The 16,406-nt window shown below is 40.9% G+C and overlaps 1 protein-coding gene across 1 annotated transcript; it reads left to right on the plus strand.

The window, feature by feature from the left end:
• The first annotated feature begins 1,386 nt into the window (after nt 1-1,386).
• On the plus strand, nt 1,387-10,258 carry rerglb (RERG/RAS-like b). The gene is made up of 5 exons (XM_046395263.1): nt 1,387-1,711; nt 3,768-3,824; nt 4,700-4,773; nt 6,441-6,589; nt 7,944-10,258. The coding sequence occupies exons 1-5, from the start codon at nt 1,660-1,662 to the stop codon at nt 8,227-8,229; spliced, it is 618 nt and encodes a 205-aa protein (XP_046251219.1). The 5' UTR covers nt 1,387-1,659; the 3' UTR covers nt 8,230-10,258.
• Nucleotides 10,259-16,406: the final 6,148 nt, after the last annotated feature.

The following is a 16,406-nucleotide window of genomic DNA, read 5'->3' on the forward strand; positions in this document are numbered from 1 at the left end:
CAGTAAGTATGACTGATTCTCTAATCAGTGTTTTTAATCGCTGGTTCTCTCATTTTGTGTCTGCCGTGCACCCAAGCTGCCTAACTTTATTATATTGCCTCAGAGCAGTGAGCTGTGACTAAAGTACATAAACAAAGCCATCAACATTTTTTCCTCATTATATCACTGCATTCCCCTCACAAACATAGATTGACAAATTTGAATAAAATGAATCTCCTTGAAGCCAGAATATTATTAACATTGGACTGGTTTGCAGCTCTTATCACAGAGAGGTCAACAATAACTCCACTGTCTGAGGAGTTATTTGTGTCTTGATTTTAATTCAATATGAAGACACTTTATATGGAAGCCTATTCCAGCCAGAAAAAACACCCAAAAAGTTTTGAATAAAAAAAGAGTACCTGGGTTAAATCATAATTATGGGAAATTTAGTTATAGTTTTGACTTTCTAAGTTAATGCAATGCAACAGATTTTCCCCAACTTGTTGTTCGCTGCTGACTTGTTTAATGCCTCGAGTACCTAACACAACCGTAAAACACAAATGCTTTGGTTACAACTGTAGGATTTTGTATTGCATTAGCTGATAACTCCTACAAATGAAAAACTTGTGCTCTTACTGAAATTTCTTCAGACGTGTTCATTACAGTTTGACAAATTTGACAATTGTCAAATACGTTAATTAAAGACAATTCCTTATTATGAGCGGCCTTACATTTACTAGGGGTGTCACAATCTTGATTCTGAATAAAAAATGTTCAAAATGAGCTTTCATTTGTGACTATTTAAATAAAAAACAAGATCAGAGATTCTCCCAGTATTTTTTCCCGTGTGTTTATTGTAATAATTTAAAAAATGGATGTCAGGCGGCCTTTGTTGCAAATTGGTTGTACATAAATGTGTGGATGTAGGTTCTCAGTCATCCAGGTCATGGCAGTTGAAGTGCGAAGGCAACCGAACCTAAAGATATCTGGTGGCCTTCGCTTGTAGCACTTCAACTGTATAAATGTGATTTCTAAGAGATTTCTAACTTTACTTAAGTTCTTTTTCATTTTGAATATTGAGTATTTTTTATTTTTGTCATTCCTAATATTTCGTCAGTTCATCTTTTTCTTCTCCTGGAGGGAGTAAACTATAACATTACGGTAAGATAACTCAGAACTGTCCATAGCCAGACTGCAGATACAGTGCCAGAGCTGGAGCAGCACAATAGCTTTAGTCAGCCCTGACCTTTGAGTAACCTCTCTGTAGGAGGGGAACAGACAGAAAAGAGAGATATGTAGGCACAAAAGGGGGAAAGAAAGAAGGAAAACAGATGGATTGAGGGGGAATGAAGAGGGGAGCGAGAGCTAGAGGGGAGAGAGGGAGAGAGAGAGAGAGAGAGAGAAAACAGAGAAAAGAGAGGTGTGACAGAGGAAAGGAGTATTTGGCACACAGACAGACAGAGAGAAGAAGGGGGCGCTTGTTTTCACCCCTCTCCTCTCCCTTCAGCTTTAAATGAAGCGAAACAGCCCTTTGAAGAAGAAGAGAGAGGGGCAGTCCTGTACTTCCATCCAGCCTGGACTGTAAGGAGCATTTAGTGCTCTGACGCTAACCCAGATACCAGACACAACACAGAGCTAAAGCCAGCGAGCCAGCTGAGGACCTGACGGAGCGCAGGCATGAACGACATCAAGCTGGCCTTGCTGGGAAGCCAGGGGGCTGGGAAATCAGGTGAGTGGATGAAAGTGATTTTTGTTTTTACAAATAGTTGTAGTAGTGCTTGTTGTACTCCAGCCTAAATCTCTGTACTGTGCGTGATGCCAGTTAAACATAAATATATGTGCAGACACAATGCAGGTGAAATCAAATTATGATGTTTTTTGGTCAATAAATTGTGAAAATCTTCTTTTCACAGCATGTTGAAACATAAACAAGATAACTTTTAAAAAAGGTTTGGTTGGCATCACACCCCAGTTTAATGCTGCAGCTAACAATCTATTTTCATCAGGGATTAATCTATCTTCTCCAATTAATGAATTAATCTTTAGGTCAGCAAAGCATCACAAAATAGAGAAAAGTGTCCATCAATTTCCCTGATTTCAAGGTGGAATGAAAAATTATATGATTATTTTGTCCAATCAACGGACCAAAACCAAAAGATATTCAATTTACAATGATATAAGTTAGCAGTATATGTTTCGTATGTTTGCTTTAAAAAGATTATATAAACAATGTAGATTGACTTTCTACACTTTGACCAACTGATTAATCCTTTGACTACCAACTGACTAATCCTTTCTCTCTACCTGAGTTACACTGTTGTAGTAAAATTTAATTTAACAGTCTGTAATCCTACATTACATTAGTCAGTGTTTTCTAAAATATTCTGAGAGGATTTAGTCTCATCAGGGGCTTCATCAGCAAGCAGTGACTGTATGTTAATTACGCATGTAAGTAGCCAGAAGATAAAACAGCTCAAGAGAAAACTTTGCGGATGTGCCTTCAGATCAAAGACCCAAGACGAGCTGGACTGACGTTGACGCGGCTCAAACAGTAACTGGAACACACCACGACTATCAGCAGCTCTATTAGTGATGTCCCACAGTGTAATCTATGGCAAGGATTATCTTATTTTATCTTCAAATTTTCTCTAACTATCTAATTGCCTGAAAACTGACATCTGAGAACAAAAATTCAGAACTTGTGGTCTCTCCAAGATTTACAATTCTTTCTTATCTAGGCAACTCTTTAAGCTTAGTTCGGTGGATGGATGTTAAGCTAGGCTAACTTTCACTGGTTAAGCTGCATGTGGTCATATGGTAACTGAAGCGTTTATTTTCATTTGGCCTTGATTTCATGTTACATAATAAAAAACAACAACAAAAAAACCCCCAATGGTTTATTGGCTCCATACCCTGAGATTTTAGCAAGAAATAATGAGATTCTTTTGCCTCCAGAGAACCTCTGACTTTGAAAGACCTTTCAGAGGGCTCTAACTTTTGGGGAGCTAAAATTCCCTTCCACTGGTTTTGTTTATGTTGTAATTAGCTAGATCAAGCTTATTACTCTGGTTTTGCAGCAGTGCCCTGACAGTTGGTGCCACTTACTCTTTGTTTACATAAGTAATATGTCAAAAGGCCTGCATTTCAGACTGATTTCACCAGATTAAACCCAGACTTTCAACCATTTGTACCCTGTAAATCTGCAAGGGCAAACTCATGTCAGATTTTACTGAAAAAAAGTCAGAAGTACTGGTGTGTACTGGGTGGGGTTGTTGGACCTTTGTTGTTGCTTGGGGTCTTGCATTTATCAATAATCAGTCTTTGTGGTGCTGTTTGAGACTGTTTAAGAATCCATCTAAATAACTTTTGGGGCAATATTCATATTTGTGCGTCCCCATAAGCCGAAGCCCTGTATAACCCCACCAGAAGACCGCGATCCACAACAGGCTTCCAAAGTTCAGCACTTGAAACTTCAGCCCTTAATTGATACTGATTGTCTGTGGTCATTTTTATGTGTGGCTCGCAGTCTGGAGGCAAAGCAGAGGGGGAAATATAACCATTCAGCTTGCCAAATATGCACACAGGCTTTCCAAAAAAAGCCATAAAGCCTCTTTCATGTGAGGCTATGGTTTCACTGCTCCCAGTCCCACAAACTGTGCCACTGTGTTGTGCCTGCAGGAGTGAATGGAGGTCATTTTCTCCCCGCTGCTGCCACCTGTGAGGGATGAGAGTGTAACGATGCCATGATTCATTTTGTTGTTTTTCATTTCGCCTGTTTCCTCCAGCTGTCCTTGTGCGGTTCCTGACCAGGCGCTTCATTGGTGAATACGCCTCAAACGCCAGTAAGTGTTTCCAGATTCGAAGATGATTGCGGGTTGATGGGGGTTTGGCTTTCGGACATGGTGTGTGTTGCTTTTTAGGCACTTAGTGGTGCATACGTTTCACCTGAGCATCCATTAAATTAACAACCACTATGCCTTCTGTGCCACATAATTTAGCATGATTACGGCTGTAAAAAGATTTAAACTGTTTATTCCATCTAGCACTTTTTCATGGTTTGTCACATTTTATCTAATTAAAGTGGTGTTAATTGCCTGTTTAGCCAGTTAGGGACAGTAGAACAAGCTATCAATACAACACTGATGTACTATAATGTTATAATGTTGGCGAACGTCTTAGCAAACAAACACCCGTTAATGAGCGGGCAACAACAGAGCAACAATAGCATGAGTTTGTGTTTCTGGGCAATTTATTAATGCAAGTCCAATATTTAATATCCTTTAAGCTTCATTTTTCTCTCCAACTCCTGAAGGAGCTGCTGAATCCTCCACTTTGAAAATAGTGAGGACGATGGTGAGAATAAACCGAAACCAAAACAAAAAGCTGAATGCTAAAACAGAACATTTAGAAACAAGTGATCATTACCTGTGGGTTCGTCATTTCAGGTCACACCTTTCACATTATGCATAATTCATCCATTATTAACACAAAATATTGATTAGTGTAGCTTGAAATTCAAAAATAAGTCAAATTCAAGGAAAAAGTCAAACGACAAGCAAGCAACTCATATGGCATATTAGCATGATTAAAATAACCCTAACAGAATGCAAAACCCACAAAGAATTATGCTTTTGTATAGTTCTACCATCAGTCAATATTTTAATCATTTTAAATTACTGTGTCCTTTATTTCATGCCTGTTTCTAATTCTTTTACAGATTCCTTGTACCATAAAAGGCTGTCAATCGACGGCAGGCAGTTGAATCTGGAAATATTTGACCCCTGCTCTCAGGTAGAACATATTACTAAAAATCCTAATATTGTTATTTATTTTAAGATTTTTTTTAGAAAAGCAGAGCTGCAGTAGGACTCCAAACTTTGCTGTCTTGAATTATTCCTCCTACATTTCATCAAAGGGTCTGGAAGTCCACTCATAGTGGTTTTTCTTTTTTGCTTTGCACTTAATACATCGATGACCCTGGGAAGTTAAACAAACAAGAATTTGAGGCTGAGAATTATGTCTTTTCAAAGAAAAAAAAATCCAAAAACATCTAAAACACTTACAGGTCAGACCTCAGGTAATATTTATTTTACCGATGGCAATGTCACTGCGACTAAAAATGTTGATAACTCATCAGTGGTGGGGGAAAAACAAAAATGTCAATAGCCAAGAGAAGTTTTAGGATTATTTTTTAAATTAACCTGCTGTGGTTGAACGAGTTTTCAAAGGCCAAGCAAGATGGACTTTTCTGAATCCATCTGTTCTCCTGCTGGGGCGAAAACAAAACAATTTCTTGCTCTGTAGCTGCAAGCGTCAACACATAACAACGATAAAAAGCTGTCCTGTTTTCAGTCCGCCGGGGAAGCTGCAGCACATGAACCTTGGTCAGATATTTACCTTGGGCCGGCACGTGCACGATCTGCACAGCACTTAAAGTTGGGAATCTGGAAGGTTTATGAGAGTATCCTGAGGCTGTATGTGCCAATGGCTGTCTCTTTGAAGAAAATAGCCATATAACCATCTTACTTCTCTTTCAACAAAACCAAAGACCCGAGAGGCCTTTTACTGCAGAGGTAGTATTTTATTGGAATACCCCTTGGCTCAACAGAACAAGAGGCGGTCATCGTCTTTGTCGGTTAAACTCACTGTAACGTCACCCGTTCATAAGAAACACTGAGTCAATGTCCTGACCTTCTGACCTGAGCTGCATGAAGACACTATGGAGTCTATAAAGAGAAAGGGATAAGTGAGTTTTTACAGACATGTCCTTGGGCCTCTTGTCCTTCTGACGTGTTTTATTTCTTCTCAAGGTCACCAAAACCTGTCCTGAGTGTCCCATTTTCGTTCTGCACGTGCCTGCACGGTGGTGTTGTTCAGGGTAACAACGGCAGTAAAAATAGCTCAGGGAGAAGTGGGACAACAGCAATGCACACTGATCCTATATATATACTGCCAATAAAGTTGATTCTATTCTATTCTATTCTATCATAAGGAAATGTGTGAAATTCCTCCTTGAAGAGCTTTTTAAAGTGATTTGTGAAAGCTAAAAACACTGATAACGAAAATAACTAAGAAAAATTTGTACAGAAAGAGAGCCAGAAAGAAATAGGTATGTTAGTGCTGAAGTTAGCATCCATTATTTGATGTTTTCAGTCCGGTTTAAATCCTGGTTTGAATTATCTGGTAACAACAAACAAAGAAAGCACTGTTGCTATGGTTACCAGCAGCTTAAAGTCACAGTGAAGTGGAAGTCACGGGCCAAAACTACCAAACGGCCAGTGAGCCAACGCTCATATTTGTAAAAGTCACAGTGTAAAGGACATTTTTGCGAGGTGTTTCTCTGGTCTTGAATCTGCTCCAGTAAAAACAAGCCACACGGGACAAACGCATGCTGTGCAAACTGAATTTAAATCTGCTCAGCGCGACACCAAAATAAAATGCTGTGTTGTCCTTGGCAGAGCTCAGAGGCCAGGTGTATACTGGAGGAGCCGGTGGACTGGGCAGATGGCTTTGTGGTGGTGTACAACATCAGCGACCGCACTTCCTTCATCAACGCCAAGAACATCCTGCGGCAGATTCGAGAGGCGCGCATGGACAACTGCAAAGGGTCAGAAGCACAATGAGGTTATTTTATTCTGAAGTGACTCTGACGGTGGACAGAAGCTGATTGTGGATTAGTGCAGCTGTTGGCCTGTTGTTTCAAACTATTTCCAGAAACTGTGTGCTGGATGAGCTTACATGAAAGTCAGTGTGCCGTATGGGGCTCCCTGCATTTCAGTTTGGGTAAAAACAGCTTCAAGAATCTGTTTAAAAGTCAACTGACTGAAAGGTAACTTTCAGCAGTGGCGAGTTAAGTGTGAAGTTTAAGCGACAGGAGATTGTCCTCTTTATTTGTGACAGTCAGAATGAGGTAAAGATGATTAAAAGCGAATTTTTAACAAGCTACTTTCATTAATTTTATTTTATTAACCTAACCGTGACCATAACGTAAACCTAACCACAGATGGGACGTGAACCCCGAACTCCGGTGTGACGGTCCTGGATTTCATGCTGCATTTCTTGTTGACACCCAATGAAATGCTAAAACAGGATGGGGAAACAGAACCAAACAGAATGTTTTTGCTCCATCTTTTCTTTGAAGCTGAGCAGTAATCCTCATGTGGTTCTGAATGCGAGGAATGCTGGGAGTCCTGAGTGGGCCTGACCAACACAAACTGATAAATGATTCACGATGACATGTGAGGGATGCAGTGCAAACCAACAGGCATCCAGTAAGGTTCTGGAAAAATCCTTCAGGCTGTCCGTCATGTGCTGAAGCGCCCTGATAACGTGGAGGGAAGAGATTTATTGAGTCAATGACAAGCGTGTGAGTAGAAATGCACATCAGTGATCAGTAAAATGGAGATAAGGAGTGGAAGCACTTGTGTTCACGGGCGTGTAAATCAAATGTAGTTTGCCAATAAGGACTTTTTAAGAATTTGACTGGGCAGCTCAGACTGGTTTTGGAAGCAGAACGTAAGTGATTTTTTTTTGTTTTCTTTATGATTTAAGATCAGAAACTGTCAGACTTAAATCAGACTGATCAGATTTAAGAACAGTCAACAGGAACACTCAGTTTTTCTATTTTATTTGACTTTACTTCACTAAATCTCTGAGAAATATTGTCCTTTTTTTGATAACTCCAGTGGCTTTGCAGATTCAGATTAGAAATACAAATTCAATGTTCTACATATTGTGTACATGACTTAATAATTATGTTATGGCTCAGAAACACATTTTGTATCATTTAAAGCTTTGGATCTTTACTGCAAAATGAAAATGTCCAGTTTTTCCTCCAGGGTTGAAGAGTTTGAACATAAAATCGCTCCTCAGCAGAGAGTAATTTTCCAGGAAACTGATGCTTTTATTGGCTCCACTTCCTCTCCATCTCACCGGTCCACTTTGACGCGTGTGTGTTTCAGGGAGACGGAGGTTCCTGTGTGTCTGGTCGGGAACAAGCAGGATCTGTGTCACGCTCGGCAGGTGCGTGAGGACGAGGGCCGCTGCCTGGCTCAGGAGAACCGCTGTCACTTCCAGGAGGTCTCGGCGGCCGAGAGCTACCAGGACATCGCCAACCTCTTCACCCAACTCATCCGCCAGGTGATGGAGCACCTCAAGTACAGAGCCGACAGACGACGCTACAGCGGGTCCAAGTCTATGGCCAAGCTCATCAACAATGTGTTTGGCAAGAGGAGGAAGTCAGTGTGATGGTGCTGCTGATCAGCGGGAGGGACTGGGGTGGCGTGTGTGGACCCACATTAAAGGGGACTGGCTCAAGAGGCCGCATGCTGGGTCTGAAAACAGCAGTCCAAACGTTAAGCCTGCGTTCACATGCACTGTGGGCAACATGGATGATTAGTGAGAAGGTTTGGATGGATCAACATTAACGGGCAGACGTTGGTCTCAAACACATCTTCAGCATGTTTTGTTTGCTTCAATTTGGCCTGAAATAAATTTCTCTTTCTCTGTAATTACAACAAAAAAGATTTGACAAGGGCAGGGGTTCCCAAAGTTAGGGTCGGGACCCTAAGAAGGGCTCGCAAGATGATTAACATGACAGGAAAGCACACAAACAAAACTTTTTATCCAGACTTTCCTTTTTATGCTAAATGTAAAAGAAACATTCAAAGGCTGTTCATTCTTAAGGGGTCTTGAGTTGAAAAGACTTTCTCAAAAATACCTTAACAAATTATTCTATGAGATAACATTTTAAACAAGTGCAGTCTGTATTTTCTCATCCTGTCCAAAGACATATGTACTGTGTGTGTGTGTTTATTGTTGTCTTCAGTCAGTTGTAGTCCACCTAATCAAGACTAAGAATGTAACCAGCCGTCACACCCCAGCTTTCACTGCTTAGCATGTTTTGGTACACACTTTAGCACAGAAAATTTACTGCTGGCATCAGCGGCTATTTTCCATGCATAGTTTCTGTCTGGTTCACAGCTGCCATTTTTCATATGAAACTTGCACAGGATGCTTTAAATGGCTGTAATCCGCTTCTTCTTCTTCTTCTTCTTCTTCTTTCACCACACATAACTGCTGATCAGTACAAGGCTGATTGGCTGGTGACAGTTTGCCCTGAAACTCCCTAATCAAGGTGCTCACATTGTGAACTCAGGCTTACTGGCTGTCCCTGCTGCCAGCTGGGCTGCATTCACTGTCTGTAATGTGGGGGAAAAAGCAGTCTTCAGTTCAGTGAGGTGCAGCCTGCTGCTCTGCATGTTTTTAGAATGTTTTCGCTGAGGGAAAAAGCCTGTTTTAATACACTTTGCTGACACTTTAATGATGTTTCTAGATATATTTTATTATTTTTTTCACAGCAGTGTTACTCTTTGGAAGCCATAGTGCTTGTTTATAGTTGATTTCTATACTGTTGTGTTATACTCTCTGTGGTAGCCATGATGAAACGCATCATTTAAATTCATCCACCGGTAAAATAATATATGTAATCATTTCATACTGTGTATATATTAATTGGTAAAGTTAATTATATTTATTTGGTCTTTTCACAGATTCTATGAAATTCAAAAACATCCTGAATGTGTCTTTTGAACTTCATGTATAAAAACCCCACTAACACACACCAGTTAAAGGCATGAACTCATTTAATGTTTTGCTGTTGTTCTTCTTAAATCCAGTTATGTCACCACGATGCTGTACAGAAAGACTGTACCACACACCGTGAACAGAAGTTCACGTGTGCTGTGCTTTGGAGATGAATGTTCCTTTTGTAAATACTGTAAAAACATCAGCTGTTCCAGAGGAAATTAAAGTTAAACACTGTTTAATAAAATCCCCGTTTCGGCTCTTCAGATGGGCTTCTGTTCTGCTTTGAGCTTAACTTTAATTAGATGACCATGAGAGGAGACATTTCTTGAAAGCTTTCAGAGAAGAGGAATTTCCTGTGTGAAGCTGCTAAAAATAGCTGGTTTGAAGGGAGGAGAAGTGATAAGTGAACCGGTATTACAGGCTACTGAATCACGGCTGCTTAAACAGACAAGGTTCCTAAACTTGCCACTAGATGGCAGCACAGTTATCAAAATAGCTTAATGATCGAATCTCCAAATGCTCCCACATTTGGACTGAAAATGTTTCTCTGCTCATTTATTCAGGTTTGTCTTGTAATTAGTTAGACCACTGAAAGCAGTTTTGGGAAACATGTAGAGATGTTTTTGGAATTTAGCATTTTCGTGTATATTTGTGATATTAGGTGTTATCTTTAAACATCAGTCACGGCGTCAGTGGATATAAATTCTAACATCAAGAAGGAACCTATAAGCTCTGTTTTTGATGTAGTATTCCAAATAGACTGCATGTGCCAAATCAGCTTTATGTTAAGCTGGTCCACTTTAGACAAAACAATGCAGGTTTTCCATGCAGCCTGAATAAAAAAACTGGTAGCTTATGAAAACTAAATAAATTTGTGTTTTTGACAAAATTGTCTCTTCTTAGTGCTCAGCACCTTTTTCACACATCCAAGCAGTGACTATTTGGGGAAGAGCAGACAGGAAGCAGCGCAGCCTCCTCATGTTAATCATCATCATCATCATCGCAGCACAGGTGGCAAATGAAAGCTGAATCTCTGCAGGAGTCCTGTTAGCACTTGTTTGGAATCAGTAAATGACGCAAACACTTTAGTCAACTCCATCATGAGATTATTCTTCTTGACTGAAAGGCACACATCTTGCATGCATGTCATGTTTTCAGTTCTTTATTCTCCCAGACATTTTTCATAGATGGGAATTTCTACTCTGTAAGGTTCACGAAAGAAGAAACTCATGCAGGAAGTCAGGCATTTTCCATTTTCAGCAGCATCAACAGCAGTTTGCTTTGAATAGAAAGAGGAACTGTGTGGTTGGCAGGAGCAGCTGCAAGCAAAGAGCTCCACCTACAGAGACTGAACAGAAAATCTAAGGAAAAGGACGCAGTGCCACCCACTGAGTTTGACTGACAGGTAATTTCTGGAGAGAGCAGTGCAGAGACGCCGCTGACATTAGCACTTAATAACAAAACTGTCAGGAAAATTTTTAAATAAAAAACGGAGAAGTGTAAATCTGTGATCTTCATTTAAACTCTAATTTGATTCTGTCTCTTGATCTTCCTCACCCCCCCTCTTGTCTTATTTCTTCCAGAGAGATGAAGAGTGCAGACGGATGGAGACAGAACCTCCAAGCGTGGCCTTGTAGCTTCAGGTCAGTGATCTTATTTGGCCCCTGTGTGGAGGAAGAATTGGTTTTGGCTGGGCTGAGGACAATCATCCAAACCAAGGGGATTGGATGCTGCTGGGACTCCGTGAGAGCCAATCAGAAAGGCCATCGATCAGTTCCCCTTAATCTCACAGCTGGTGAGCACATCCCCACTCCAATCTAAAACTCTGCAGCTTAGCCAGACTGACAGGGGATTGGACGCCTTCCAAACACTTGAACCTCCACTGAAATGGATCCACGTTAGGAGCAGGAAGAGTTTGTCTACAGCATCAGATGTTGGCACTCCACTCTCAGCATCCCTTTCTGAGGTTGCAATCCTAACAGCAAAAATAAATAGTAGTTAAAGTTGTTTAGTCTATTGCTGACTGAAAATCTCCTATTCCTTAAAAATGTGGAAACGGCATGTCAGTGTGGTAAAATGACAGTTTGTTTCCACTTCAAACCAACCAAAAAAAATGTAAATATATACAGGTGGAAATTTCCTAACTAAAACATGTTTTCCCCTCTAATCACGAGGAAAACATCATTTGTGTGAACACTAGCCTGTGTGAGTTGCTCGAGGGGACGTTTTTCGCCATGTACCGTGTATCATGCTGCATGAGTGCACAATGTGATTGCTTGCTGGATGTATATACATGCTGTGTCTGGAGAGTTGGTTTCTAAAATGAGACATCTACTCTCTGAAAGATGTGATTCATCCTCTGTGATAGGAGGCAAAATTCACACTTTAATCTTATTGGATGTGTTGTGTGTCATCACATTTTTGATGAGTTACTGGATGGTCTGGTTTTATTGAGCACTGAAAGGAATCTAAATCAGCTTTTTTGAGAGATGTATTGTGGAATGAATCATATGCAATCCTTTTCACATGTTATATGAATTGTTCATGGTCTAGTCAGTGTCCTGCAGTCTCCTGTTACACTTATTTTGATGTCCTGCTGTCTGTGCACTGAATACCGCTCTGTAAAATGTTGGTATCTTCTTGCAGAAACGCAGCCGAAATTCCGCAAATGTAGTGAATCTGATAAACTCGATATTGCAGAGAAGCCCTCTGAGGCTCTTGTTGTTGCTGCTGAATCAGAGCACCCACATGGCTAAAAATGCTTCAAATACAGTTGAATTAGGGAGGAAAAAAATTCAGCACAAAGCACAAAGACAAGTCAGAATGTCTGCTGTGGAAGAGGCCTGCTGAGAGCTAAAGTGAAACCAGAACCCCCATGTTCTGGATGGAACAAAACCTCATTTAAAATCCTACTGACATTTCTAACGATACCAATAACTCAAAGTCCAGCCATGCAACGTGACGTTACTCAACATTTTGTCAACATTATTAAAACTAAAGCTGAAACAAATGGACAACAGAGTGTTAGGAATGCATTTAACATAGAAATAAGCAAGAGGTAAGCCAGATGACAGCTGGGAGGATTGAAAGAGTGAGGACATGGGCCAGTTTTCATAGCTGGGAAGGCCCAGGTGAAGCAGATCAGCTGACGACTCTCTCATGTCAGCCAATGGCCTCTTGAGGTCTGAAAGCCTCCCAGATGGTGGGAGAAGCTTCACAAGAAATACACGATATAGACAAAAGTATCCAGACACCTCTTTATGGGGTTGTGTTTCAAAGGTTTGGCTCAGCCCCTGACTTCCAGTGAAGGGAAATCTTAATGCTTCAGCATACCAAGACATTTTGGACAATGCTATGCTTCCAACTTTGTGGCAACAGTTTGTTGAAGGTCCTTTTCTATTCCAGCATGACTGTGCCCCAGTGCACAAAGCAAAGCTCCATAAAGACATGGTTGGATAAGTTTGGTGTGGAAGAACTTGACTGGCCCACACAGAGTCCTGACCTCAACCCCATCCAACACCTTTGGGATGAACTGGAACGGAGATTGTGAGCCAGGCCTTTTGGTCCAACATCAGTGTGTGACCTCACAAATGCTCTACTGCATGAATGGGCACAAATTCCCACAGAAACACTCCAACATGTTGTGGAAAGCCTTCACAGAAGAGTGGAAGCTGTTAGAGCTGCAAAGCTGTCTGTGTGTTTAGAATACAGTGTCATTAAAGTCTCTGTTGGTGTGATGGTGAGGTGTCCCAGTACTTCTGTCTATATAGTGTATGTTCAGATAAGCATGGCATCTTTCTACCAACAGTGGACCGACAGTCCATGTTCAAAAAAGAAAAGAAAAAAGTACAAAAGTGCTGATAAAACAGGGTGAAGTGATGATGTGTAACATCTAGGATGTGATGCTAAAATGTGATGCTATGGTGTATAGACTGCTCTATATGACAGAAAATCAGTCGGCGCCTCTAAATGACTGAATAGTTAAAGGAAAAGTTCACCGAAAAATGAAAATTCAGTCTTTATCAACTCACACTCATGTTGATGGAAAGTGAGGTGAAGTTTCTTAGCCTGCAAAACATTTCGAGAGATTAACAGCAAAACAGCTTCTGCTGAACAAGCTTGTTTTAAAACATAAATAAAATGGAAAACAACCATTAACAACAAGTTGAATGAGAAATCATGATCTCTGCATACCGCAGTGCTTACCTGCTAACCAAAAGCAGGTATCACATCTCTCGTGAGCTTGTGCAGCCCCATCTGAAGGGGCTACGCGCTAATGCTTTTAGCTTATTCACTATAGTGAAGATTTTGGCTTAAATAAGCGTGTGTGTTATGTCTTTTCAAGTACTCCATTTTCATTTTGAATTTAATTACCAACATTTATGCTTTACATACTTTTACTACCGAAGAAGCTGTCGAAGGCTCATTCGGATACAGAATGTTCGACGAGCCACATGCCGTTACAATGTGTTCCAGTTCTCGAGAGGTTCGTGCTTGCACAACTGCATTTGAAGATTTCTTGCCAAGTTTGAGCCTGACAGATCAAAGACGTCTCCTTCAAGTGCAGCAGCCAGCATCTGCAGCTGAGGAACACTGCCCAAAAAATGTCAGAAAGTGCCAAAGATGTTTTCAAAAATATGATCCATGAAAAGGACCATACAGCGCTGTATATGTGGCATATTTCTGAACGCTGCAGGGGGAAAAACGTTGTGAAGGACTTGTACATTGTGTCCATGAAGTTACTGAGGTCTCAATGACCCAATTAACATTGAACTTATTAACTTATTAATAACACTGAGAGGATTTCTGAAATGCAGTATTAATGTGCTGCTTCTTTTGGGTAGTAATTTTTAATATGAAACTACCTTTCCCATTCAGTTGGTAAGGAGTTGCTTTGGCTGTTGAGCTGCTACTGCCAAACACCATCTTGCCTGAGAGGATAACGCCACAACAGGTGTTCACGCGGTAGATAATGATCACAGTGGAACAGACAAGCGCTCATACTTCACTGTGGTCACTGTGTTTACTGTGGCTGCCCTGATCTTTTGTTCAGACGAGGCCTGTTTTTGAAACTGAACAACCTAAATAAAACTCGACTTCCCTAAATGGAAAGCTATAACCCAGCTGGTTCCACGCACACAACATGCCCCTAAGCATAAAAGCAACACACCAGTAGCAGGAGTGGAAGTCAGCAGCATCCATCGGCCTCACACAGCTTTTTAAACTTTATTTATAGAGGGAGACGTTGCTCAGAGCGATGCTTTCTGTTTCAGGAAGGCCTCGTTCAACACTGACACAGAAGCTGCCCAGTGCAATCACAATCGATTGTCATGTGATCACATCTGAGGACCAAAGCGTTGGCTGCTTCAGAAGGCCAGAACCGGGGCGACTGGGGGCGATCTAGAGATCAGAACAAATAATGGTCTCCTCAGGGATCAGACCTTGTGGGAGTGCACATGCAGCTCAATCACAACCGGCTCTGATATTTAAAACATTTTGCTTGTAAAGCCACTACAAAATACGTCCAAGTGATCTGTGTGTTTCTCTTCTTTTCATTCCTCCTCATGGGGTTGTGTGACCTTCTCATTTTAGGTGCCGTTTTGTCCACAGTGAAGTAAAAAATAAAGCAAATCAGCACACAATGATGTTTTACAGTAATTTATTTTGGTCAAGGTTTTCCACAATTTGAACTTCATGTTTGCTTCAGTTAACTGACAGGGAAAACTCGGCGTCCCCTCCCTAACGTTTTCTTGAGCTTTTGACCTCATCAGAAGATTGAGTTTGCTCATGGAACAAAACTTTTGCTGCCGTGCTAACAGCTGTGTGAGGCCACACTTTGGCAGAGTGGGGCTTTAAACTAAACGCCAACGTCAGTGTGCTATAAATGACAATGCTAACATGCTGATTTTGAAACAGGCAAAAACGCTATACAACTTTAATAGCAACTTAGCATGCACTGCCATTGTTAGGACGCTGATGTTAGCATCACTTGTATCATTTGCAAATTAGCAAGCGATGTGATTAGTTAATTATTTAATTATTAATTATCGCCCACAAGTCTTTTGATGATGTCTCTTTAAGCAGGATTAAGATGTCTGACACCCTGAACATTGCAAGACTCCAGTTAAGATGTGCTGGAAAATGATGAAAATGTGAAGTGAATATAGAAGGTAGAAAATGTGCTTTAAGTCTAAATAAGCTGCAGGCAGTTTTCATATGCAAAACCATATGGCTTTGCTGCCACAAACTGCAGCAATTTTCTTGTATTCCATCCTCTTAATTCAGCTGTTACTGTATGAAATGACCCGGCCTCTTGTGGCATTATGTCTGAAAAACAGGCCGTCCACTAAACATCTACTAAATTTGTCTCTGCCCTTTTCACACTGAGGACATGACGGCAAAGCAAGCAACAGCAGATGGCCAAAAAGGCTTCCTATTTTCACAGACTGCTAATTAGGCTAGAGCCCTTACCACAGCTCACCTTTAATGTCAGCCACAGACTGCTTTTAGCGCAATTAGCCTAATGGGGTCCGGGCCTGTGAATAGCCTGTAATGCTTAGTGCGGGCCAGCCGTTGCATTGGAGTTTATGCATGTCAAAATAAAGGACGAGAGAGGTCTGTTGCAACTCCATTTATCACTGCAGCCTATGGAGGAAGAGACAGTAACCATTATTACCCAGAGAAACTATTTAATTAGATGCATTAATAATTGAACTAATTAGCTCCCATGTGTCTCCCAAATGATGAGGGAACCCGGAGCTTCACTTGCACCTCATCAGCTGATTAATTAGTCTGTTGATCGTTAGCTGTCTTGACGGCCTATATGCGATCAGATG

The sequence above is a fragment of the Scatophagus argus genome, chromosome 7 (genome assembly GCF_020382885.2).
Source record: "Scatophagus argus isolate fScaArg1 chromosome 7, fScaArg1.pri, whole genome shotgun sequence".
NCBI lineage: Eukaryota > Metazoa > Chordata > Actinopteri > Scatophagidae > Scatophagus > Scatophagus argus.

Coding starts and splice junctions, on each gene's coding strand:
- rerglb (XM_046395263.1), top strand. CDS start 1,660: ATGAACGACATCAAGCTGGCCTTGCTGGGAAGCCAGGGGGCTGGGAAA. Junction 1,712..3,767: donor CCAGGGGGCTGGGAAATCAG/GTGAGTGGATGA, acceptor TGTTTCCTCCAG/CTGTCCTTGTGCGGTTCCTG. Junction 6,590..7,943: donor CGCATGGACAACTGCAAAGG/GTCAGAAGCACA, acceptor TGTGTGTTTCAG/GGAGACGGAGGTTCCTGTGT.